Source organism: Phaenicophaeus curvirostris, chromosome 7 (assembly GCF_032191515.1).
Source record: "Phaenicophaeus curvirostris isolate KB17595 chromosome 7, BPBGC_Pcur_1.0, whole genome shotgun sequence".
Taxonomy (NCBI): domain Eukaryota; kingdom Metazoa; phylum Chordata; class Aves; order Cuculiformes; family Cuculidae; genus Phaenicophaeus; species Phaenicophaeus curvirostris.
In genome coordinates this window covers 21,125,098-21,150,688 of record NC_091398.1, presented here as the reverse complement: position 1 = coordinate 21,150,688, position 25,591 = coordinate 21,125,098, and the positions used below count along the sequence as shown (strand labels likewise).

Here is a 25,591-nt window from a genome sequence, read left to right as displayed (position 1 = left end):
CACAGGACTTCATAGAATCATAGTATGGTTTGGGTTGGAAAAGACCTTAAAGACCATCTACATCCCACCCCCCTGCCATGGGCAGGGACATCTTCAACCAGATCAGACTGCTGAGAGTCCCATCCAGCCTGGCCTTGAACACCTCCAGGGATGAACCACAACTTCCCTGGGCAACCTGTGCCAGTGCCTCACCGCCCTCATGGTGAACAATTTCCTCATGTCCAACCTAACCCTCCTCCTCCTACCAGTGCCCGCCTTTGTAAAGCTGCCACGCACAGTGAGTGCAGAGGAGGCTTTCTCGGTGGTGTGGGTGCCATGCAGAGCCAAGACACCACAAACTGCAGCTTGCTTGCTTGCTTCCTTCCCTCCCTCCCTCCTTCCTTCCCTCCCTCCTTCCTTCTTTCCTTCCATCCCTCCTTCCTTTCTTTCCTTCCATCCCTCCTTCCTTTCTTTCCTTCCCTCCTTCCTTTCTTTCCTTCCATCCCTCCTTCCTTCCTTCCCTCCCTCCTTCTTTCCTTCCATCCCTCCTTCCTTTCTTTCCTTCCATCCCTCCTTCCTTTCTTTCCTTCCCTCCTTCCTTTCTTTCCTTCCATCCCTCCTTCCTTCCTTCCCTCCCTCCTTCCTTCCTTCCCTCCCTCCTTCCTTCCTTCCCTCCTTCCTTCCTTCTCTCCTTCCTTTCTTTCCTTCCCTCCTTCCTTTCTTTCCTTCCATCCCTCCTTCCTTCCTTCCCTCCCTCCTTCCTTCCTTCCCTCCCTCCTTCCTTCCTTCCCTCCCTCCTTCCTTCCTTCTTTCTTTCCTTTCCTTCTTTCTTTCCTTTCTTCCCTCCTTCCTTCCTTCCCTCCCTTCCTTCTTTCGTTCCTTCCCTCCATCCACTCATCCACCTTTCCAACCCTCCTGCCCTCCCTCCCCTACACGTGGAGCCCGCCCATCCCAGCGTCCCTCGCGGCCGGGGCGGGGCGTGAGGTGCTGCCCCCCCCCCCACTTCCCCCGCGCTTTGCCAGGGCGGCCATGAGCGCGGTGCTGGACGTGCTGTGGGAGGACAGGGATGTCCGCTTCGACATCTCCCCGCAGTGAGTGCCGCCGCCCCGCCCCGTCCTGCCCTCCCAGCGGGGCTGCCGGCACCGTCCGGCCCTGCCGCTCGGCTGCGCGCGGGTGGGAGGCGGGAGCGGCGCGGGGGGAGGGCTCAGCAATCACGGAATCGTAGAATAGTTTGGGTTGGAAGGGACCGTAAAGATCGGCCAGTTCCACGCCCCTGTCAAGGGCAGGGACACCTCCCACCAGACCCGGCTGCCCGAGGGCCCATCCAGCCTGGCCTTGAACATCTCCAGGGATGGGGCAGCCGCAGCTTCCCTGGGCAGCCTGTGCCAGGGCCTCACCACTCTCATGCTGAAGAAATTCCTTCTTATGTCTAGTCTAAGTCTGCCTCTCTCCGGTTTATACCTGTTGTCCCTGGTCCTATCGCCACAAGCTTTTGTAAACAGCTCCTCACCAGCTTTCCTGTAGCCCCTTCAGGTACTGGAAGGTCGCTATAAGGTCTCCTCGGAGCCTTCTCCAGGCTGAACAACCCCAACTCTCTCAGCCCGTCCTCACACGGGAGGTGCTCCAGCCCTCTGACCATCCTTGCAGCCTCCTCTGGGCCCGTTCCAACACCCCCATATCCTTCTTATGTTGAGGATTCCAGAACAGGACACAATACTCCAGATCAGGTCTCACAAGGAGCAGAGAAACAGAATCCACTCCGTTGCCCTGCTGGCTACGCTTGTTTTGATGCAGCCCAGGATACAGTTGGCCTTCTGGGCTGCGAGCACACATTGCCGGCTTATGTCAGGCTTCTTGTCAATCAGCACCCGCAAGTCCTTCTCTCGTTCTTTCGCTTGGCTGGAAAAGACTTCTGAGATCATCAAGTCCAGCCATACCTGTCTGCTACTAAACCACATCCATGAGCACCTCTGCTCCTCTTTTAAGCACCCCCAGGGACGGGAACTCTGCCACCTGCCTTGCAAACGGTTCCAGTGCCCAAGAACCCTTCCGGTGAAGAAATTTTTCCTTATGTCCAATCTGAACTTCCCCTGGCACAACTTGAGGCCATCCCCTCTCGTCCTGTCACCTATCACTGGGGAGAAAAGACCAACACCCACCTCGCTACAACCTCCTTTCATGCAATAAGGTCTCCCTCAGGCTTCTTTTCTCCAGGCTACACAACCCCAGCTCCCTCAGCCGGGCCTCACAACCGTTGTTCTCCATCTCAGTCGCCTTCTCCTGTGGATGTGCTGCAGGACCTCGATGTCCTTGTAGTGAGGAGCCCCGTGCCCAAGGTAGAGAGGAAAATGAAAAGTAGGTCGGGCACTGCGGGACAGCAGGAAGGTGCTCTTTCCCCAGCCCGACAAACAAACGCAGAGTATGTGAGGGGGCAGCACCAGGATCCCCCGGGGCTCAGTGTCCCCACACCGTGGCAGCCGGAGCCCCGCAGCATTGCAGGAGACATAAAACTTAGTCTCTCCTTTGCGCCGTGAAACCCTGCACAGCTTTTGTGATGCGGAGCTACAAATTAGCGGCTGAGCGGTGGTGATTTGGGGAGTGAAGGATGGAAGTATACTGTTGATACTGAAAATGTAGGCAAATAAAAACTCTCTAAGACTCATTTCGGAGTTTTAGAAAACAAGCATCCTTACCAGGCATAGCCAACGTGCAGGAATGATCTCCATCAATCATGTGCAATTTTACAGAATATATTTCCCACTTCCATGCATGTGTATAAATTTTCCCAGAAATCTTATTCATATTCTGCTACTTTCCAAGGTCTAATTTTAATGTTATGAAACTTTGCAACAGTCAAAACTCTTGCTAATTTGGAGCTGGCTCCAGCTCTCTACTTGACCTGGCCTTTCAGATTAGTAAGGATTCCAAACAGAGGTGATTAAAGGAGAGACATCTGTTCAGTATAAATCGTACCTCACACAATATGTTATCATTTTCAAAGAAAGGGCAGTGTCTGAAAAACACTGTTTTAAGGAAGATATGCTATCAGAGAAAGAAAACATGCTACCAACAGGACATTCTCTCTAGCTTTCAAAAACCGCAACTGCTTAGATGAAACTTTACTTCAGCTTAAATCAAATATTCCACTCTGAAATATTCCATATATTGTATCACTTTCGTGACCTTATAGCAGCCTTCTAGTACTTAAAGGGGACCTAGGGAGAGCTGGGGAGGGGCTCTGTCAGGGAGCACAGTGTTAGGTAATGGTTTTCAGCTGAAAGAAGGGAGATTTAGGTTAGATACTAGGAAGAATTTTTTTACTGTGAAGGTGGTGAAGCACTGGCACAGGTTGCCGAGAGAAGTCACCCCATCACTGGAGGTGTTAAAAGCCAGGTTGGATGAGGCTTTGAGGAACCTGATCTCATGGAAGGTGTCCCTGTTCATGGCAGAGGAGTTGGAATGGGATGGTCTTTTAATGTTCCTTCCAACCCAGATGATTCTGTGGTTCTATGATTCAGCTTCCTCCTACTCAGTTGACCCTGCTGAGAAACCACTTGTCCCTTACACATGCTGCCTGCAGTAATTTTAGAAATGTGAAATTGTATCTTGGATGTTTAAGCAGTTATGTCTATTTTCTTGTAGAATTGTCACGTAGACAGAGCCTGCTTCCACAATTTCTTTAATGCTAATGTTACTGTTCTTGCTACCTCCTGTCTAATATCACTTTTGGTGTTCTGTTATGTGTTGTTAAGTCCATACCTAGTGTTTCAATCCTTATGACCAGTAGTATGTCACAGAGTTCCTCTACCGATAATGGATTTTGTTTCTGTCATACCAATACACTGATGAGTTTTGGCTTCTTTATACAACTAAAATACAGTAAAATTTCACACTACATCTGGTTTTGTGTAATTAAGTGGTTAGACCAGTTAAATCAAGCAAAATACAAAAAATAAAACCCAACACACAAACCACACCCTTTGTGAAAAATTTAAGAGAGCATTTCACATGTCGGTATACATCTGATATTTCCTATGCTGACATCTATTCTTTCCTTAGCCTCACTTCACTCCTTATGACCGAAAAGTACAGCAAGACACAACAAATTCTATCAATAAAAATTATGTGACTGCAACTTTTTGCTTTTCCTTTCCATATTCATACACCTTCTCCCTATTTTCTGGTATAGTTTGCTTGGTCCCACTTTCTATCTAATTAATTATTTACTATTATAATTTAGTAATAGAAGTATTAATATTTTTCACATATCAGATGTAGTGATAACAATTTCAGGTATATACTGATTTGGGTGTATGTGGGCATCTGTGGATTTTTCATTGTATGATGCAAAAAAGAAAGGAAAGCAAAGTAGGGAAATAGAAATGGCCTTCTTTTGGAGGATAAATCTAATCTACTTTTCATGAGAAAATTTTTTTCTTCCTTTTTTTTTATTTTAGACAAATGAAAATGAGACCTGGAGAGGTCCTTATAGACTGCTTAGAGTCTGTTGAAGATACCAAAGGAAACAATGGAGACAGAGGTAACTGCATACTCAGCAAAATTGTAAACTTTCTAGCATTTGACCTGTGTGGGTTACTGAAAGCCCTGTCTTGGTTTTCATTGATCCTGTGTGTTTCACAGATCTGTCTCCCCTTGGAGTATTTTCAAATAGGATTATTCAAAGTTATAGGGTGGTGATAATCTTGTCTCAAAATTTGTTTAGAATAGAAAGCCTTGTGAGAATAATCCATTTGTAAACATTGTGGTGATCTCTTGCTGTAATCCTGTTTAATACTTAGTTTTTCCTAGCCTGGTTTGACCTGAATCAGTAAGGAATATAGTGTGCAAGGGCATGAAGCTGCCAGCGTGCTGAGATGACCCTTACTGGGGTTGGGTGTGTTGCTGTAAGGGGTGAAGAATCAAAGAAATTTGCATGTGACTTAAAGGGGTGAGGTTATTCATGAAGACAGCTGCTCCAGTTAACTCACGGCCTTACCCTTCTCCTCCCCAGAGCAGTTCTGCACTGCTTGTGTCTCTGCATTTTTACCATAGGCAAGTAGATGTGAATTCAGTAACTGTTCTTGGTTTGATTTTGAGGAATGCTGGTATACATTAGAGGTTGTTCCATTTCTTCCTTCCTGGAATTTCTTTCCTAGCATTCAAAAAAAAAAAAAAGTGTTTAGTTCTTCTTTTTCCTTTTTCAAAGGGAAGGAGTATTCTGGTATTCCAAAACTAGAGGTGAATGGAAGTTACTTGGATTAAAAATACCTGCACTCTTTATTTTCAGGGAGACTGCTTGTGACAAATTTGCGGATTATTTGGCGCTCATTGTCATTGCCCAGAGTCAATCTCTGTAAGTAGCATCTCATGTTAAACAACTGCAAATTTTGAGATTCCTTTGTGGTGTCATGCTGTTCTTTCACAACAGTATTGATAACAATGCAGAATAGTAGAGTATAGTTCTGTTGCTCTGTAATGTCTGAAATAAATTGCTACTAATTGATCTATTTGTAATATAGGAACTGGTATAATAATTCCTAGCAAAACATTAATATTCAATGTTAATTTCTCAGGACAGAAGTTGATGAGTGCTTCACACATAGTTTTCATTTGGCCTGCATGGAATTAATTCATTTTTCTAGAAACAAAAGTTTGAGTTTGTTCACACCTTGCTTTACTTGTACCCATTGTTGCCACCTGTTTATTCACATTCTGCATGGTTCTACAGTTTTTATTCCCCACAAGTACCTGCCTTTCCAAATTTACTCTTGTAAGTGCTAAACAAGCTTCTAATTTTCACTGTATGAGTGGCTAGCAGGTCTACTCATATTTAATATAACCTGCTGAAACAGGGGCAGGATGCACTCACTTTGTACCCAGTTTATTTCCAGTGCTCAGTTCCCAATAGCCAGTCAATATTGAAAATCTGTGTTGTTTATAATATATATGAAGTTATGCCCTCTGTCTGCTTGCTCTTCTGCGTCTACTGTCTGCTACATGCACACACATGCAAGCACACACACACAGCTACTTTGTATGCATTTACAAAATAATTTTTGAAACTACTTGTTTGTGTTTTTAAGTTATAGGACAGAGCTTTGTAGAGAAATTAATAAAGAAACTTAGGGAGTAGTTCAGCCCTACAGAAGCTTAAGGAAGTCTCACCTATGGCTTTTAGACTTTAAAATACTATTTAGATTTCAGGATGATGCATTATTCCTTACAGTAAGGGAACATATAGGCAAAACCCTATTTTAATGGATACCATTTTTGACCATGCTGTTTCATTTCTTTTTAGAAAGTCTCTTATAAGCAACCTAAGAAATAGTCTTTTCTGGTATTTTCATCTGTATTAATTCCGTAAAAACTGAATATTATTACCTACATAAATGCTGCCACATCTCAGCTTTTGGAAAAGCAGAATCTTCGCATAGCAAATTCTAGTTCTCATTTGATAATTTGTTTATTTGTTTGTATTGGAACCTGGCTGTGCTGCTACTGGTATCAGTAGCAGGATTGTCATTGACATTCAGATTTAGCCTAGCACCAATTTAGTGCATCCATTTGTTTTAGGAAGAACAGGTGGGATTGTTTCTGTTTTTATTTTGTATCAGAGCACTTCTGTAGAATAGGCAAAGTAAAATTTACAACTGTTTTTTCCTTCTCTTCTTTTTGTTTCTTCTTCACTTATACCTTCTGTTTTGCTGCATACTTACTTTGTCATCTCCTTAGCTCTTCTACATAATATTACAGTGATATTGAAAGTTTGTTTATAAAGGTAAAATGTATGGGCAACACCATGATGAAGCGACCTTCTTGAGGCAACAGTCAAACACTGAAACAAAAGAAATTTTGATTAAGTATTAGGAACAAAACCTTCACAATGATGGCGGTCACACAGTGGAACAGGCTCCCGTAGTGGTTGTGGGGTCTCTTTCTTTGGAAATATTAAAAACTGAGCAATCAGGTGGAGTTGGTCCTGTCTTAAGGAGAGCATTGGACCAGACAGCCTCCCCAGGTACAGCTTAAATTAATCTTTCATTTTGCGATGTGGGCCCATTAACCACCATAATATGCTGTTCTCATAAATAGCATCCAAAGCTGTGCTGCAAAATTCAGTATTATACTTTGTAATTTTGGCTATTAATTTTTCTTATTCTCAAAACTATTTTTTTTCTCTAACTTTTAGCTGTTGGTTACAACTGCATTATAAATATAACTACAAGAACTGCCAACTCAGTAAGTTTCAAAAAATATTTTTAAAAATAATAAAAGAAGCTGTAGTTCATTGTTTATATTTACTGCACTACATCAACAATAATCTGAATGTTTACTTACAAAGAACAGTAATAGAATAGTAATGGATGTTTAGTTTTAAAAGTTGAGAGTTTTACATTTCTGTAGGCGTGTGTTTTTAGTCAGTTTCCTAAAGGCAGTAAAACTCCTGTAGTCACACTGTTTGGTGATTCTTCTCCCATCTGTGTAAGTCAAGTACATGTTGGTTCATTGTGTCTAAATTTAACAGGTCTACAGAGGTACTAATTTTGCACAAGTAAGCTCTCAAATACATAGCCTGAATTACATGCAACTGTGAAGCCATTTGTTTGCCTTGCAGCAAAACACTAGCAGGAAAACTATGTAGGTTCTCTGGGCAGCCACTTGGTGACAAAGCCAAAAATACTGTTTCAGTCATAATACTGCAAATGTATAGCAGGCAGGCAAGAGTTCCACTGTTGATGGAACTACTTTCTCCAAAAAAAAACTTGGATTAGGTTGAAGACAACAGTAGATCAGTGGTAGAGTCAGGATTACACCTTCAGATATAATCTTTAGAACAAGAATTTAGAAAATAGATCATTATTATTTATTACCTGCACAGTCAAACTACTATGTTGTCAAAATGTTAAATTTCACTTTTCCCTTACAGAAATTACGAGGGCAGACAGAAGCTCTGTATATATTGACTAAATGTAACAATACACGATTTGAGTTCATATTTACCAATGTTGTCCCCGGGAGTCCCAGACTCTTCACTTCAGTTATTGCTGTACACAGGTACATATTTAAAATAGTGTTCGTTCATTTACAAAATTCAGTACATTAAATATGTGAGATTACTATTGCTAACGGACAGAGTATGTAACTGCCCATATTTAATGTTCAGAAAACTTTCCCAAAAATGGAGAACACAATCTCTGGAAGGAAAAGAGAGAATGATCATAAATTCTAGTAGGTAACTATGCAAAATGAAAATTAATATGTATCAATGTCAGTCACTGATGACAGTTTATACACCTTGTGTATATAAACTATTTGAACAAATAAAAGTACAAGAGAGCTAATTTCAATGGGTGTTTTCTATCTGTAATTTCTGTCTATAATAATATCCCATCATTTTGGACCACGTAATGGAAATGAGAAGTTAAATTCTGGTCAAAACTCTAATTGACTACTAAACAGTGTGTGTTTCCCACCTAAAGAAAAGTTATTTGAATGAATGTGTGCAGGTTTCTATTTAAGAGCTATGGAATACTGATGTACATATATTGGGTGCTTGTGACTTAACTGGCACTGGAAAATAAAGGATTCTTCATGTCCATACCATGTATGACATAGTGACCCAGAAGACTTATGCTTAGCAATAGAGACAGGGAGATGGCTTTCTTAAGGGAAAAAAACATAAGTAGCTGATCGAAACAGATGTCTAAAAAAAACTTTAAAGATAGCTTCATTGAGGAAAGCTGAAATAGAATGTTTTACATTGACGTTTTAATAGTACGTTCATTTTTGTGCAACGTGATGATAAGAAAACTGGAAAATTACATTTCATTTTGGTGCTCAAGCAGTAAAGATAATGGAACACACTGAAATGGTAATGTGTAATTTTTATTTTTTGCAGAGCTTATGAAACTTCTAAAATGTATCGTGATCTGAAGCTGAGAAGTGCATTGATTCAAAACAAGCAACTGAGATTGTTACCACAAGAACAAATATATGATAAAATCAATGGAGTTTGGAACTTATCAAGTGACCAGGTACAGCAAAAAGGAGACTATCTTGACTACAGGAAAGTTAGAATGTTTTGTCTGTCATCTAGCAATTGTACTACATTAGTTTGTAACTTCAAAGGAATTACCCTTAGTTCAGTTCATCAGCTAATGCATGCAGAGAAGCTGATCACATGTATTTGCTGCTCAGTACAACAAAGTTTCTTTTTGGCAACCTGAAGTCTACATGACTCATCTAATATGCAAGGAACTAGACATACAGTTCCGTTAAAAAGATAAATTTATGAGTCTAAAGCTTTGCATCATCCTGAAGGACAACCATGTTATTTCTTAAGTGCTCTGCTGAATATTTACATGCTTACATGCAGCTTTGACTACAGTGTAAGGCTGTATTGTCTTTTGATTACTGGAAATCAAAAACTTGGAAGTAGTGATCTGTGTCTGAAAACATGGAAAAATACACTCTAGGGAAAAAATAGAAAACATTATTTTACAGGGCATTACGTGCAAGTGTTTCCCACAGCCACAGAACAAAATGGGAGCTTTATTTCTGTCTGTGCAGTTTTAGTCCAGAATGGAAATATGATCCATCCTAACAAGCTAAAAAGTTCTTTCCTCTACATTCGCTTGGCACACATCTCCACAATTGCCTAAGTTTAACCCACATGCCATTACACTTACACTGTGCACCAATTCCAGATCTGTACAGTTAAGAACACTCTGAGATGCTTCATGTACTCCCAAGAGGTCTGACGTGCTGTGATTTGATCCGGCTTTGCTGCAGTAATAGTTACTCCCAAGCTATTTTCACCACCGGGGTGCTGTATATGAATATGAAGCTGAATCCTGATTGTGTTTAAGTGGATAACAGTAAACATCATGTCTGGAATATGGGCTCTGTACTTTCAAAGTGGTCTAACATGCCTTTTCTTTTACAGGGAAATTTGGGAACATTTTTTATTACTAATGTGAGAATAGTTTGGCATGCAAATATGAATGACAGCTTTAATGTCAGCATACCTTATCTACAAATTGTAAGTATCTTAGAACAACCATTTTCAAAATGAAATGGCACAAGTTCAGGTCTTCAGTTAAAACTCCAAGCTCACCAAAATTAGAATTTCGTGTCCCACAGTCAGGGAGGAATTCAGTCTTAGCAGCAACAACACAGGGTAGGGTTGTGGGGTTTTTTTTATTTTGTCCAGATCAGCTGGGGGCTTTCCTGGGCAGGTTCAGATGTTGAAAATGGCTTGTATTTCCAATTATCAGACTATTTACTATGATGCTTCATGCCACGTACATACACTGGGACTAATGATCTGTGAACCTGACTTTCAGAAATTAACTGTTAGCACTTCTGATAAAACCACTTTTCCCTGAGGTTCAGCCACTTAGATTTGTAATAGTAAATGGGAGTAAATGCTGGCTGCTAAGCTTCCAGAACGAGTACTTGTAATCAGTACAGTGTGAAAACAAACAAACCACCCCCCCCTAAAACCACATAAAAATATATAAAGTAGATTTTTATCGAGCAGTTACAAAATTTTTAATAAACAGTTTTTACTTCTTTACGATTAGCGTTCGATAAAAATCAGAGACTCAAAGTTTGGCTTGGCACTTGTGATTGAGAGTTCTCAGCAGGTAAGAAGCATTAATAGCCCTTTTTCTTTGGTCACATTTTTATATCTAATAGTTATCTAATGCTGAAATGTTTCAGGGCTACTTTTAAGATACTTGGAGTATTTCTCCTCTTTGGCCTTTTGAACTCAACTTTTAAAAATTCCTCTTCACACCGCATAAAATGTCTGTATGTTAAGGTCAGTATGGCTGTTGTGAGTTATGGTTTCTCTGAGTGAAGCAACAACAGGCCAGCATGACTGCTTTTAGTAAAATAACTGTTAAAACCAGTGTCTTTTGACACATTGTCTTTGAGATCTAATTTCTTCTATTCTTAACTATGACCACTCTTTTTATTCTTTTCCACTTGAGTATCTGTTTTACTGTAAGAGACAAAATTATTTTTCTTCAATTTGACCTTAACTGAAAGATGATGATTTTTGATTGATGATGACTTTTTTCAAAGTTCGACTAACTTTATTTACTGTATCTGAGAGCTTCTTTAGTAATAACTTCAAGACCTACGTCTTTGTTTTAATGTGTAGGAAGTTTGTTCCCCTCTTATATAATGCATGAAAAGTTAAAAGCTTATTTATCTCATACAGAAACATTGTCATTGTTTTTATTTTACTAATGGTTTAAGTAGCAGAATGAAAGTAAGATAATACTAAAATACAGATAATGTTTTATCAGTAAACTGAAATATATTATCATTAAACTGCAAATCCCTATCAAGGGGAAAAAGTTGTTTAAACAATAAGCAACACTAATAAAGATACGTTTGCTTTTTCCCTTGTCATATAGAGTGGAGGATATGTACTTGGTTTTAAAATAGACCCTGTGGAGAAACTACAGGAGGCAGTGAAAGAAATTAATTCACTTCACAAAGTTTATTCAGCTAACCCTATATTTGGAGTGGATTATGAGATGGAAGAAAAGGTACTCCACTCATTTATTTTGTTAGATACAATATTGTATTAATGTCAGTAATAAAAATATATTAAACATAGAAGAGCAACCAAGCTGGTGAGGGGGCTGGAGAGCAGGTCTTATGAGGAGCGGCTGAGAGAGCTGGGGTTGTTTAGCCTGGAGAAGAGGAGGCTGAGGAGAGACCTCATTGCTCTCTATAACTACCTGAAAGGAGGTTGTGGAGAGGAGGGTGCTGGCCTCTTCTCCCAAGTGACAGGGGACAAGAGGAGAGGGAATGGCCTCAAGCTCCTCCAGGGGAGGGTCAGGCTGAACATCAGGAAAAAATATTTCATGAAAGGGGTCATTGGGCACTGGAACAGGCTGCCCAGGGAGGTGGTTGATTCACCTTCCCTGGAGGTGTTTAAGGCATGGGTGGATGAGGTGCTAAGGGGAATGGTTTAGTGTTTGATAGGAACGGTTGGACTCGATGATCCAGTGGGTCTCTTCCAACCTGGTTATTCTATGATTCTATGATATTAGATGTGTGGATTTGCTTACTTCAGTTTTTTAATTTGCAGCCGCAACCTATTGAAGACTTAACAGTGGAGCAGGTTCAAGATGATGTAGAAATAGAATCTGATGAACATACAGATGCTTTTGTGGTAAGCTGCTCCACAGAAAACTGAAAAATAAAATAATTCTTGCTTGGTTATTCAAATCTAAGCACTGCACAGCTGTAATCCTCTATTAAAGATAAGCTACAACTGAACTTTCTATATTTAAAACACGCTTGCACGCCTTCTATTCAAAATCCTGATTACTACAGGATTTTTTTCTCTGTGTGGATTTTTAGTTTAAGAATAAACTATTACTCAAAATAAATAGTAGTAGAAATTTGAAGTAATAGTTGTATGTAGCTTCTCAACACAGTAAGATCAAGAATAGCTTGAAAACCAGCAGTATAATGCAACCAGATACATTATGCTAAAAGAAATCTTCCTTGTTTTGGAGCGGATTAATAGATGGCGATATTTATATGCTCAACATTCGTTTAACATTCAAACTTGGAAGATTTTTAGAAAGGCAGCAGTAATTTTGAGTTACTCCTGACAACTCTTGCACTCCTGACACTACCAGTTGAGAAAGCTGTATTAGTATAGTTCTCCTGACATTTCAGGAGAATTTACTTTAAATGCTTTAGGTTGCTTGACAACTTCTTTCTAGGAGTCTCCAAATTTACTGTGCGCCCCAGTAAAAACTGACTGCTCAGGTAGACTGCACATGTTTAAGTACTGGCCTTGACACACCAACAATTGATGTTTACTTAATCCATCTCTGAAAACTGGTAAATTAGTATTTCCATCTTCTTTTCTTTTGCTGTCATTTACTGATGCAGATAAGCTTCTAGTTCTTCCTTTCCTTCCTTTTTCCTCACTTTCTGACTTTTTTTCATTTTTGCATGGTTTTATTCTAAGGATATTTAGATTGTCTAGCACCCAGGTGTGACTCCACACCAATATTTCATGAGACTTGACGACTGCGATGCTGTTCTGGTAGAGTCTTGTGTAGTTTGAGATCCAGATGAGCAGGAAAACGCTTTCTTTGCTGCCCCTTGCCAGCCCACAGGCGCAGATAAAGCAAGAGTAGCTCTTTTTGGTAAAGATGAAGATATAGAGACCACTGGTCAAGAGACTTCTGGAATGGGTATTTTCAGAAGTTTGACTTCCTGAAGAGTTTGAGCTTTAATTTCCACACACAGAGAATGGGAAAGATCATATCTCTTTCCTGGATCTTTGACGGCAGAAAGATTTGGTTAATGTTCAGTTCCTCTGTGTTCATTTCTTAGACAGAGTATGACATTAACTGAATTTGATATTACTTATACATTTTAAGTTAGTTTTTGAAATTGAATAATAAATGTTGCTGCATGTGAGGCAGAAACTGCTAGGATGCAGTCAGTTTGCCTTCATATTAACATTTTATTCCCTATAAAATATTTGTCATTGTAACAAATGTTATATGAAAAATTTACCATTTAAAAATCTCTGTTTATTATGATGGAAAATTCAAAGATTGGTATTTAGTGAAAAATAACATAATCACAAACTCCTGTTAGGACCCTTTTGTAAATTATTTCAGTATAGAAATAACTCTGATCTTGTTCACAAAACACAAATAAAACCCATGCAGACTGATTTATTGAAGAAGACTTGCCAAATACAGTTTTGACCCCAAGAATTAGTAGCAAATTCGGATTTAGGCTTTTATTTTTCAAGGTTGTGAGTTCTTCTTTTCTTTCTTTTTCAGGCTTACTTTGCTGATGAAAACAAGGTAAGAATATCTTTTTTATACTACCAAATTAATGTTGTTCAAATGGAATAATAAATTTTTAAAGTATTATTTTGTGTCTTATTTTATTTTCTCTCATATCTTGTGCATTCAAAAAAGGAACATGATCGGGAGCCTGTTTTTTCAGAAGAACTAGGACTTGCGATAGAGAAGCTAAAGGATGGATTCACACTCCAGGGACTCTGGGAAGTAATGACTTGATTTAGATTGGCACACGTTTGTTTCCTAAGCAAGGAAAAACTCTCAGTTCTTATTGGGCTTGTGAGATCTATAGAAGAGTATTTAGCAGTACCAAAGTAGCAGAGAAAGAACATGTCAAAGCTAAAGAGTAGGCAAATATTAGATAGTATGCCCTCAGGAAATGTCATAAAGGAAAGATTATCCAACCCCCTTGAATGTATAAGAGCTTATTTTTTATCAAACTGATTCTGTAAGGAGCAGGAGGACAACCAATAGCCGATTAGGGAAGTGGCAGGGCTCCTGCAGGCAGCCATGTGTTCTGCAAGCCCCAGAAGTCCCACCCTCCCACTGGTCACACAGTGTAAGGACCACACAGGTCCCTCCTCTCTCTGTAAGGCTAAAGGACCTGGAAATCTCTCTCCGCCACAGTGCATGGTGGCTGCCATTCTATTTCAGCTGCCTTTATTTGAAGTGTCATACCCACATTTTCATACTGCCTTGCGATTGGCTGACTGTGCGTTTTGACACACTGGTATCCCAGGTGTTTTCAGACGTACAGTTGGCTGGACCAGCCACCCCATCCTGGTCCCCAAGACTGTCAGAGCAGGAGGCCTCCCTCCCCTAACAACACAGGGTTCACCATGGGGTTTCAGCCACCGTATTTTTACATCTTTGTGACCTGTGTGTTTACACACGGCCCCATGACTGGCTGCCAGGACCAGCTACCACTTGCATTTTTACATGTATGTATGTCAGAAAGGGAAGCTTCCTCTTTGTATGGACACAGAGGCTATTGGAGATAGGGCAGTGTGTGGTATATAGTTTGATGCTCAAAGTATTCCAGTAATTATACACAGTGATGTACTTTCCCATAATGACTAAAGCCAAATCAGATTTCCATAACTTGTTTAATGTTGCACAACACAGAAATACCATCGCATGCACAGTGTTTTGTATCTGGCATATTGGCTGTGTCATTGAAGCAGCGCTGCGTTACTGCTAACTTTGACAAGTACTGTTCCAAACATTGGTTTTCATGTCTTAGAGTTTTGTTAAACATTCAGCACATAACATTCCAGGTACACAGTTGTAATGCAGATATCCTCTTACAGTTATTTTTCTTGTCTTTTTGGTTTTTGGCTAGAGCGCTTTTTTTAAGGAATGATCTAGTAAAAAAGTGTGCATACAAATAGCTTCTGTGTCTGAGTCATTAGACCTTTATGATGTTATGTGTTAGAGAGAAATGAGTCATTTATTGTTTAAAGGAAGATGCAGCTGTTACATTTTCTAGTGCGATAAGACCTCTGCACTATTTTCTATAAGTGGAAAAAGTCAAATGAGCTCTCCTCTCAGCTGTTGTTTTAGCAGCTGACTGTAATAGTAAAGTAACTGCAGTGGGAATATTATTGTTTGTAGAAAATCTTTCAAGGTATATATTTTAATGAAATACTACCTATATTGAAAAACAATCATTATTTCAATAAACTTTGATTATGTTATACCCCGTTGTAGATCTTCTTTTGATCCTGTTCCCATTACATTCAAAGAACGTGTTACCACGTGGGTAAAAAGCATTCTCTATATGGGCAAAATACAGCCCTGCATCAAGGTACATTAAACAACTTAAAATTTCAAATTTATTTTGGATCTGTATTGCCACCTTTAATCAAAATCTAAATGTTCCCAGTCTAAATTGTGAAACTCTCACATACAAGTAATTTTTCTAAATTCACTTTTCAAAATGCTTGTCTGATTTGGGGGTTTTTGGTTTAAATTCTGGGGTTTTTTTCAAGTTTTTAAAATCACATATTTGTAAAATTGTGTAAATATGGTGGGTTATATGTCTCTCATTCTCTGTTTTGTCTTTCCTGTGTACTGTTTTCAGTTTAGTTTAACAGCAGTTAACACCATTTCTAGTACAGTCAAACTTAAAAGGATTGTTAATGTCTACTGATTATCTGAAATCAAGAGTGGTGTGGATTAAGGGAGGGTGAAGACTTCATTTTAAGTTATTTTTGAAAGCAGAACTTGACCTAAGTAGTGTATATTTTATGTCTAAACACTAGAGGTTTGTTTACAAGTAAATACAACCAAATGGTTATTAAGAAGCAGCTCAAAATTACTTTGAAAGTCTTCTTATCAATATCTGAAGATATTGCAGATGTGATATTGGTATGTAAAAAAATAATCTTAGAGCATATATAATTGATGCAAATTTCTGGAGTTTTTAAATATCTTTGCAGCAATGAGATGTATTCACTCTGAATAAGTGAGCAGTAATGGCAGCTGACAACTTGATTAATAATATTTCTATTTCAGAATATTTGGTAACATGTATATTTACAATTTTGCTCATAGCGCTCTCTCTGAAGGCCAGATTCTGCTGTCCTTACTCATGTCAAATAATGTACTACATTGAATATACTCTCATTGATTCAATGTAGAGAATGATGGCAAAACCTGATGACAGTGACTAAAAGCAACAGTTGCTTCTTTCGGTCTGACAGCTGCGAGAGCAACTTTTTTTTTCCAGACCATCCATCCTAAATTCCGACCTGTAAGAGTAGGTACCTATATTTAGCCAGTGAGATTAAATTGCAGAGGCTTCAAGCAGGGCAAAGCGCATTGGTCTGCCTTTTTTACAGGCAGACCTTTGGGCAGGCAACAGCTAAAGCTTTCTGCTCCCTCCCCTTTCCCAAGTATTTGCAAAATGGATTCCCAAAGGGAACTCACTGAAGAGCTCAGACTTTACCAATCCACCCTTCTCCAGGATGGCCTCAAGGAACTCCTCGAGGAGAAAAAGTTTGTAGATTGCTCTCTAAAAGCTGGTGACAGAAGCCTGCCTTGCCACAGGCTGATTCTGTCGGCATGTAGCCCTTATTTTCGTGAGTATTTCTTATCTGAGCAAAATGAAGAGAAAAAGAAGGAGGTAGTTCTAGATAACGTTGACCCCAGCATCCTGGATATGATTGTCAAATACCTTTATTCTGCAAGTATTGATCTTAACGATTCCAACGTGCAGGACATTTTTGCTTTAGCCAGTCGCTTTCAGATCCCTTCTGTATTCACTGTGTGCGTCTCCTACCTTCAGAAGAGGCTTGCTGTTGGTAACTGTCTGGCCATCCTCCGGTTAGGTGTTCTGCTCGATTGCCCAAGGCTTGCATTTTCCGCCCGTGATTTTGTTTCAGATCATTTTGTGCAGATCTGCAAAGAAGAGGATTTCATGCAGCTTGCCCCGCATGAACTTATCTCAGTTATTTCACCTGACAGCCTAAATGTAGAAAAGGAAGAACTGGTATTTGAAGCAGTAATGAGATGGGTCCGAACAGACAAGGAGAACAGAGTAAAGAGCCTGGGGGAAATTTTTGACTGCATACGTTTTCGTCTTATGCCAGAAAAATACTTCAAAGAACACGTTGAGAAGGATGATATAATTAAAAGCAACTCAGACCTTCAGAAAAAAGTAAAGATCATTAAGGATGCTTTTGCTGGGAAACTACCTGACTCTAGCAAAAGTACAGAAAAGTCAAGCAAAGGGGAGGTCAACGGCGATGTGGGAGATGAAGATTTACTGCCTGGCTACCTAAATGACCTTCCCAGGCATGGCATGTTTGTCAAAGACCTAATTCTTCTGGTTAATGACACTGCTGCAGTGGCTTATGATCCTCTTGAAAACGAGTGCTACCTAGCAGCCCTGGCAGAACAGATTCCCAGAAATCATTCCAGTATAGTCACCAAACAAAATCAGGTCTACGTTGTTGGAGGACTGTATGTGGAAGAGGAAAACAAGGATCAGCCTTTCCAGTCATACTTCTTCCAGGTATAAGTTTTATAATTGTTGGTGTGGTAACAGGTGCTTCTAAGAGCTATCTATGTCTATAGATATATAGATAGAAATATCTATAAAGAGCTATTCTTGTCACAGAGAGATAAATGAAACCAAGGGACTTGGAGCTCTTCTTTCAAGACCAAGCCCCTGGTGAGATCTCAAAAAAGACCGAAAGGATCAGTGTACTGTATTCAGGCACCGGCTTTCATTCTTGAAGGCCCAGATTTTTCATGGTACAAATGCCTGAATGTAAGCCTAAGAATATTTTAGTGAAATACCTTTTGTGAATTTCTGTTAACTTCCATGAAAGCTGAGTGCTTTGCTGCTTTAGATCTAATGAGATGTTTTTCTTTTTTTTGCATCCGAATTATTTTTATGACAGTAGTAATGTGTATATTTTAAGTGCCGCTTTTGTCACTATAATTCCAGAAGTTCTTTTGTCACATCTGCATCTGAAAACCTAAGAGCATTCTAAAGTACATTATTTAGAGGTAGAAGTTTTTTTTCTTGGCAAACTGTCAATGTCACTACACTAAATACTGTGTTTCAACCAAGAGTGTAATTTTATATCTTTGTTAACCTTTTAAATATAAAGTCAATAAATATAAACTGTGACACATTTCAGAAAAATTAGCAAAACTGCAGTTTGACATACTTATGCCATAGACTAATTCTGTTGGGGTTTTAGCTACCTGGCTACATGCTTTAGGGATAGTTAAACTATCTCATGATGAATTATGCAATATGCTGCTGCTAGCCAGGTCCTGTCTTTAGGCACATTGGCTTAAAAGTGTGAAATAATTCCTGTTTAAATATGAAAGAAAGCAGAGTGATAAGCAGGGAGAGAATTTTAAAGCCTTCAGCTATTAAAAAATGCAAATGGTTTTAATAGGAGTATGTCTCACTGTGATTTCACACACCATGGAAGAGTTGGTTTCAGGCATTTGTTTTATCTATGAGAGGGAAGTCTTAGTTTACTAGAGAGGGATTAGCACCATTTCATTTCCTTATGGAGATGTAAATAATTCATCACTGAAGTGCAAAACTTACTACAGAAATATTATCCTAATAGAAATACTGTGCTGATGTCATTATAAATATAGTCCAGAATGAATAACCTAAGTCTCAGGCTACTAGAAAGGGGCCTTTAAAAAAACTAAACCTCAAGACTGATATTAAAAGTTGATGAAGTTTTCAGAATCCTGCTTCATGTGTCTACATCCATTACCTGAAATCCTGCTCTCTCGCTTGTTGTCTTTAAGCTTGCTTGCTGCTGCTACTGCCTATAGTTAAAATACTTGTCTACATTTCCCCCCGTGGCTATTGTTCCCTCTAAAACGTTAATGTGGTGCCAAGCCAATTTTAAATCTCCCTTTCTCCATCAGTGGCGCGCCTGTCACCATTGTATTTGGCTGCTAGCAACCCAGGAGAAAACAAGGCTGCCACTGGCTCAAAAATGCATGACTATTTTATACCCTGTTTTCAGTAGCTGTGTCGTCCTGAAGGCTGATTCACTAAGCTTGCTGTGATGGGTACATCTCGTCATTAAACCACCCACATCCAGTGACTGGCACAGTCTATGTCCATGGACTAAATTCCACTGTTGCAGTGAAACTTCCTGTCCAGTAGGGATGGTCTGTCAAAGCTGGGAGATGTATTTTAGCATGGAGACCTTGACTGTGGAACGTACTTCTGGAAAAAGTATGTCACTGACCTAAACCCAGATCTGATTACTTCAACGGAACTTTCACTTGCTTTCTATCAAGTGCCTTTACACTCATGCAAACTCACATTTTACCTTTGCTTCCTGTACATCATGAAGCAAATCTAAATGCAATACAAGAGAAAAAATATTCTTTTTGAAAGTTAGAGGTTATTCAGATTCAGTTGTAAGTTCTCAGATCAAAACAAAAATCAAATAACACAGTTCTTGTAAAATATTGTTTGGTTTTAGTTGTTTTGTTTTTCTTCTGTCCTCCTGCTGCTCCTTCTCCTTAGGCGTTGTCAGCATTCTGGATGTGAATTGAGACAGCTGTGGGAGTACTTCAGTAGGGATAACATCAATATCATTGCCAATAGAGCTGTACTGCCTGCCTTTTTTGCTTAGGCCTGAAGTCTTAATTCATTTTGGCTTCAGAGATTGTAGGAGCTTTTGAGGGTATTTGTGATACAGACCACCTCTTTTGCTCTAGGAATTGCAGAAGAAAGTTCTGTGCCATTTGCCATGTAATATTTTCTGGTCATTGAGAGGAATGGTGTGAGGATGTCTGGCATTTCTCATTGTAGCGATGAGCAGAACCAGCTAAATGTGTAGGTGTGGAATGGCAGGACTGTCTGCTACTTCCAAGCAGGAAGAATAGCAACTTTTTCCAGCATGTGATAGGGAACCCAGAGAGTGGGGGACCTTTAAACAAGGAAGAAGAGCTTTAATAAAGAGGCAAAGAGACACCGTGGGAATGAGTGAGGGCAAGCAGATGCAGAGATGTGGTTGCAGCACCATGAAGGATGTGTGGGTAGGAGTCATAATTCTTCAGCTGTGCTGAGGGAGGGTTAGGCTGTTCAGACAAGCAGATGAACTGTCAAGAGACACTGAGTGCAGTTACATTAATTGTGTGGAACAATGTTCCTTGCGTGTATTTTTACTATTTGTGTTTCCTAACACTTCCTGTTCTGATGCTCTTTCAGCTGGACAGCATTGCCAGCGAGTGGATTGCCCTTCCTCCTCTGCCGTCAGCCAGGTGTCTCTTCGGGCTGGGGGAGTCGGAAAACAAGATCTATGTAATTGCAGGCAAGGACCTTCGCACGGAGGAGTCTCTAGATTCAGTATTGTGCTATGATCCTGTGTATGTTTAACATTTAATTGTGACCACTGGGGACATGTAAATAGCCCATTGTTAGTTGAAAGAGCCTAAGAGTGATATTCTTCTTGTTCCAGGGCAATGAAATGGGGTGAGATCAAAAAACTACCTATCAAAGTATATGGCCATGCTACTATCTCGAACAACGGATTAATATATTGTCTTGGCGGAAAAACGGATGATAAGTGAGTCTCTAAATCTTTTCACAACAATTTGTGGTTGGTCCTTTATCGATTATATGTCCTCACATTCAGAAATCAGGTTCTATGGGTGTCATTAGTGCTTTTCGGACAGGCAAAGATTCCCAGGTCAAATACTAGAAAGGATCACATGGAGAGGAAAGGTGGTAGATGTAAACCCACATAATGCACCTCAACTAGGTCTCACTTGGAACAATCCAAATGTTCATTAGAGATGATCACAGGTTTTCTTTTTCCTCCCCAGGAAGTGCACTAATAGATTATTTGTGTACAATCCCAAGAAAGGAGACTGGAGAGACCTGGCTCCAATGAAAGTGGCTCGTTCGATGTTTGGAACAGCTGTCTATAAGGGCAAGATTGTCGTTGCAGGCGGTGTCACTGAAGAGGGCCTTACTGCATCTGTTGAAGCTTTTGATCTGACTACCAATAAGTGAGTGCAATATTCAAGGTATTTTTTAAAAAGTGCTTTATCACCTAGGCTTTCAGGAACTCTGAGGCAAGAGTCACAAAGGTGTTTGGGTGCCTATAGTCCCCCAAGACATGGGCTATATTGACATCTTTGGCAGCAGCAGCAGCTTAAAAAGCCTGTGTGTCTGGCCATTTTTCCTGCTCACACATGCGTTTCCTATGCTTACACAGCTACTTTGCAAACGTGATCGATAGAGCTCATGTAGCAAAAATAACCCACCCCCTGATGATTTTTTCCCCAGCCTGATGATTATTTTCCTTTAGCTGACCACACAGGCACATAAACAGATGTGCTGTCATAACCCAGGGGAAGTGGGAGACAGGGGCAAAGGCCACACAGTCTAGTTAAGACAGCACTGGCACTGAACATGAAACCTCAGCAAAAGAAATCAGGTGCCTGAACAGGATTAAAGGAATTTCTTATAAGTATATGGTCTTGCTGTTCACTTGCCTTGTCTCGACAAATACCGTTTACCACTGGTCAGCGACAGGCAGGTAACTCTGCTTATTTATTTAATATGAAAACTCCAGGAAGACTTTCAATTTTAAGTGCATGCTCTCAATTACTATAAAGAAAAAGCAATGAGAAAAGAGCGTAAGTCATACCTGCAGTTAGGTCACTTTCTTCCTCACAGCCAGAGTCTTTTTCAGTCAGCATCCCTCAAATGTTTATGATTTTCCAGGAGTTTATACCCTCTCTATCTGTGTCTTTCTACTCTTAATTTTTCTTTTTGTTACTTTTGTTACTTTTCCTTCCTATCAACTTATTTTACAAACATTCATTTAAAATTATATCCATGAAGCTTTATTATGATAGCTCAAACTTGCCACTGGATCTGGATGTACCTTTTTGTAAATTAATAAGTACTTCTATCACCTATATAAACACATTTGCCTGTGCTGTCTTCACTGACAGGTGGCAATGCGGCCATCAGCCTCACAACAAAAGCTTTAACTTAACTGTGTGCTATCCCAAAGAGACTTGCTTATAAAATTTAGCAAGACAACGTGTCAGTTAGGCAAGAAGTAATTCTGTGAGGAAACTTTGGACTTTATGCTTTCCATAGAAAGCAAAGGAAGGTAAAGTTCATTTTATCACCATGATGTTTGGTACATTTTTCTCTTTCGTTGTTCAGAAACAGATGCAGCTTGTGGTCTGAAAAATATGCAGTTTCTTGTCATGGTTTACTCCGTTTTGTTACAGTCAAGTCACACAAGCAAGAGAGACAAATTAGCCCATTAGTTCTGATGTTGACATTATCTGGAAGTGGGATGTCTGTGTGTTTTATATGTTCAGAGGTGTGAATTGGCAGAAAACTTGAAATTATGCTAAGGAACCACTTGAATATGCATTTTGGAAACTAGGGAAAAAATGGGAGTAGCTGGGGCATGATACATCTGTCTAAAGCATATTTATTACTCATGGTGGGACCAGGTGACTTGTAAGAAGTGATCTCTGAAAGATGTCATCACTTAAGGCTTGCAGGAAGTCCCTGTGGGGACTGCTAGACCCCAGAATTTTTCCTTTTACTGAACCAAGGGGTCCTTGGTACCTGAGTCTATGTCACTGTATGTGAGTTTTAGAGCATTCAGTTTGGAATATTTCTCATGTGTTCATTTAACTTAGGTTTTTCTTTTCATCTTTAGGTGGGAGATTATGCCTGAATTTCCCCAAGAGAGAAGTTCCATCAGTTTAGTCACCTTAAGTGGAGCCTTGTATGCTATTGGAGGCTTTGCAATGATACAGCTTGAATCTAAAGAATTTGCACCCAGTGAAGTCACTGACATATGGAAGTAAGTTTAATTTCAATCACACTTTCCTGGTGGAAAGCCCTCTCTAAAACTGAGGTTTGTAGACATTGCAGGGTAATTTTCTGTTTAATGCTGGAACTGAACCATAGTACAGGTTGTAAAGCACTTGCTGACAGATAGAAATGTTTGTTAGAAAGTAACAAATAAACATGAGACTTGGATCTAATGACTACTTCCACCTACAAATAATTTGAAAGGTCTGAGTCATGATCCTCACAGTCTTTTAAATAGTGAAAGAATAAGTTGCCGTATCTCTTGGCAGGCTTAGCCTTGTAAGTATACCATAAAAACGTTCTCTGTTTTGTGGCATTCTTGCACAGAAAAGGCTGTAGACACAGAGGTCTGTGCGTACTATTAACACATAGTCCAATGAGTAATTGTTCCAAGGAATCAGAAATCCCTGGCTCCTAGATTTAATTCTTTTTATCTAAAGCATGGTATCAGCAATTGAGTATTTCATCTCTGCTGTAACTTTTCAGTTGCTACGGTATTCAGTTTTAACTAGCAGGATTGAAAGGGTTCTCAGAAAAAACACCTTTATATTTAAGAATCTGAAGGAATTAAGACAAGGAGGAAGGTTTATGGGACTAATTAAACTATGACACAGGCCAGCAATAAGCTTTAGGGACCAGGAAAAGGACAACTCATATGTATAAGGGGGAGACCTTATAGCAGCTTTTCAGTACTTAATGGGGGCCTACAGGAAGGCTGGGGAGGGGCTCTTTATCAGGGAGTGTAGTAATAGAATGCAGGTAATGGTTTTAAGCTGAAAGAAGGCAGATTTAGATTAGGTATTAGGAAGAAATTTTTTACTGTGAGGGTGGTGAAGCACTGGCACAGGTTGCCTAGAGAAGTCGTGGATGCCTCATCCCTGGAAGTGTTCAAGGCCAGGTTGGACAAGGCTTTGAGCAATCTGATCTAGTGGGAGGTGTCCCTGGCCATGGAGCGGGGGTGGAACTTGATAATCTTTAAAGTCCCTTCCAACCCAAGCCATTCTGTGATTCTAAAAGCAGCCTCTCGTGGCACCTTCAGCACGTGGCTCCTACAGGCCTTTGCAACGTGTGGGCTGTCCTCCTTTTCATGGCTGTGTGATGAAGCATCAAACTAAAAATTTAAGAAGCTGTGTTCTGCCCTTGTTTTGTTACATGTAGGTATGATGACGAAAAGAAGGAATGGATTGGCATACTGAAAGAGATCCGATATGCTACTGGAGCCTCCTGCCTGGCTACACGCTTAAACCTCTTCAAGTTATCAAAACTGTAAAGAAAATGCTGGAAAATGTGATACGGTGCAGGAGTTTTGACAGGCTCTTCTGATTTTGTTGCATGAAAATGTCCCCAGATTGTACAGTTTTGTAGCAGCATATTAGTTACACTGTTAACTGTTAAACAGTTGTCTGTCTGTCCAAGTCTTAAGATATTTAGTAGCTAATCAACAACAACAGAATTTTTGCCAGTGTTTAAATTCCTAAAGACTTCTAATTAACATCAGTTAGAATAAATGAAGATTTCAGAGACAACTCCCATTTTCCACTCTGTGAAACTGCCAATAAAATGAGTTATACTTCCTTACACTCAGACAGTCCAGGATACTGGTGGCTTATCCTCCAAACAATGCCCATGAACAGATTGTTAAATTAAATACAACTAGAAGGTAGCTAATATTATTCTAACTGGCTGTTTGTATGCCTGATACCCCCTTCAGCAGGGTATGTAAATCCTACATTCTTTAGTCGTATCTTGAAAATATTTTCATTAGAACCTTGTAAAAATAACTTAGCCTGGGCCTGGAGTGCCTATTGAAAACCAGCGTGGCCTGAGAAGTGCCAGTTTCAGTCAAAGCTGCACTAGTATCCAGACATGAGGGATGGGAGAAGTTCACAAAGTTAATACAGCTCTACTGTTTCACATGATGTGTTTAGGCTTCTGGTAACAAGGATTTTCCACTTTTTTATGCTTTTATATTTATTTCCAAAGCAAATATTTTATGGAAGTTTTTCTCAGAGATCTAAGGCTATTAACAAGCATTCATGAAAAAGTCCTAGATCATCAGCAAATGGCTGCAGAAGAGAGGACTTTTCCATCTAATAAAGACTTCATGCATTTTGATGTTGAAACCTTTAACAATTAAACGTTGGTTTTAAAACTATAATAGTATCGCTTGATGGTGTCCCTTTCAGTGATCAGCCCAGCATCACTATCGGACTGACAGGATGCAGATTCCTTTGTATGGCCTTTGCCTAAACCAGAGCACTCAGTCTCTCAAAGCAGAGCATGCCCAACTTTGTTACAGGTCTTCAAAGGATTTCTCTGCTGAATCAAGAGAGTGTCATAACTCTAAATCTAACTACAACTGATGTAGCAGGAAAACTGGAGAAGCAGC

At 39.9% G+C, this 25,591-nt stretch overlaps 2 protein-coding genes across 2 annotated transcripts; both read left to right on the top strand.

The window, feature by feature from the left end:
• Positions 1-977: 977 nt before the first annotated feature.
• BBS5 (Bardet-Biedl syndrome 5) lies at positions 978-15,543 on the top strand. Its single transcript, XM_069861156.1, has 12 exons — positions 978-1,070; positions 4,437-4,519; positions 5,267-5,332; positions 7,169-7,218; positions 7,907-8,034; positions 8,879-9,014; positions 9,926-10,021; positions 10,566-10,628; positions 11,409-11,543; positions 12,092-12,175; positions 13,821-13,844; positions 13,962-15,543. Exons 1-12 carry the CDS (start codon positions 1,009-1,011, stop codon positions 14,061-14,063), a joined length of 1,029 nt encoding a protein of 342 aa, XP_069717257.1. The 5' UTR covers positions 978-1,008; the 3' UTR covers positions 14,064-15,543.
• A 760-nt stretch (positions 15,544-16,303) lies between these two features.
• On the top strand, positions 16,304-25,360 carry KLHL41 (kelch like family member 41). Its single transcript, XM_069861154.1, has 6 exons — positions 16,304-17,862; positions 20,557-20,714; positions 20,807-20,914; positions 21,174-21,359; positions 23,045-23,191; positions 24,361-25,360. The coding sequence occupies exons 1-6, from the start codon at positions 16,753-16,755 to the stop codon at positions 24,470-24,472; spliced, it is 1,821 nt and encodes a 606-aa protein (XP_069717255.1). The 5' UTR covers positions 16,304-16,752; the 3' UTR covers positions 24,473-25,360.
• Positions 25,361-25,591: the final 231 nt, after the last annotated feature.

What these genes read in the sequence shown, in the direction of transcription:
- BBS5 (XM_069861156.1), top strand. Translation starts at nt 1,009, where the DNA reads ATGAGCGCGGTGCTGGACGTGCTGTGGGAGGACAGGGATGTCCGCTTC. An exon ending in CGCTTCGACATCTCCCCGCA is followed by an intron (nt 1,071 to 4,436) that starts GTGAGTGCCGCC and finishes TTTTTATTTTAG; the next exon opens with ACAAATGAAAATGAGACCTG. An exon ending in ATTATGAGATGGAAGAAAAG is followed by an intron (nt 11,544 to 12,091) that starts GTACTCCACTCA and finishes TTTAATTTGCAG; the next exon opens with CCGCAACCTATTGAAGACTT.
- KLHL41 (XM_069861154.1), top strand. Translation starts at nt 16,753, where the DNA reads ATGGATTCCCAAAGGGAACTCACTGAAGAGCTCAGACTTTACCAATCC. An exon ending in GGCGGAAAAACGGATGATAA is followed by an intron (nt 20,915 to 21,173) that starts GTGAGTCTCTAA and finishes TTTCCTCCCCAG; the next exon opens with GAAGTGCACTAATAGATTAT. An exon ending in GAAGTCACTGACATATGGAA is followed by an intron (nt 23,192 to 24,360) that starts GTAAGTTTAATT and finishes TGTTACATGTAG; the next exon opens with GTATGATGACGAAAAGAAGG.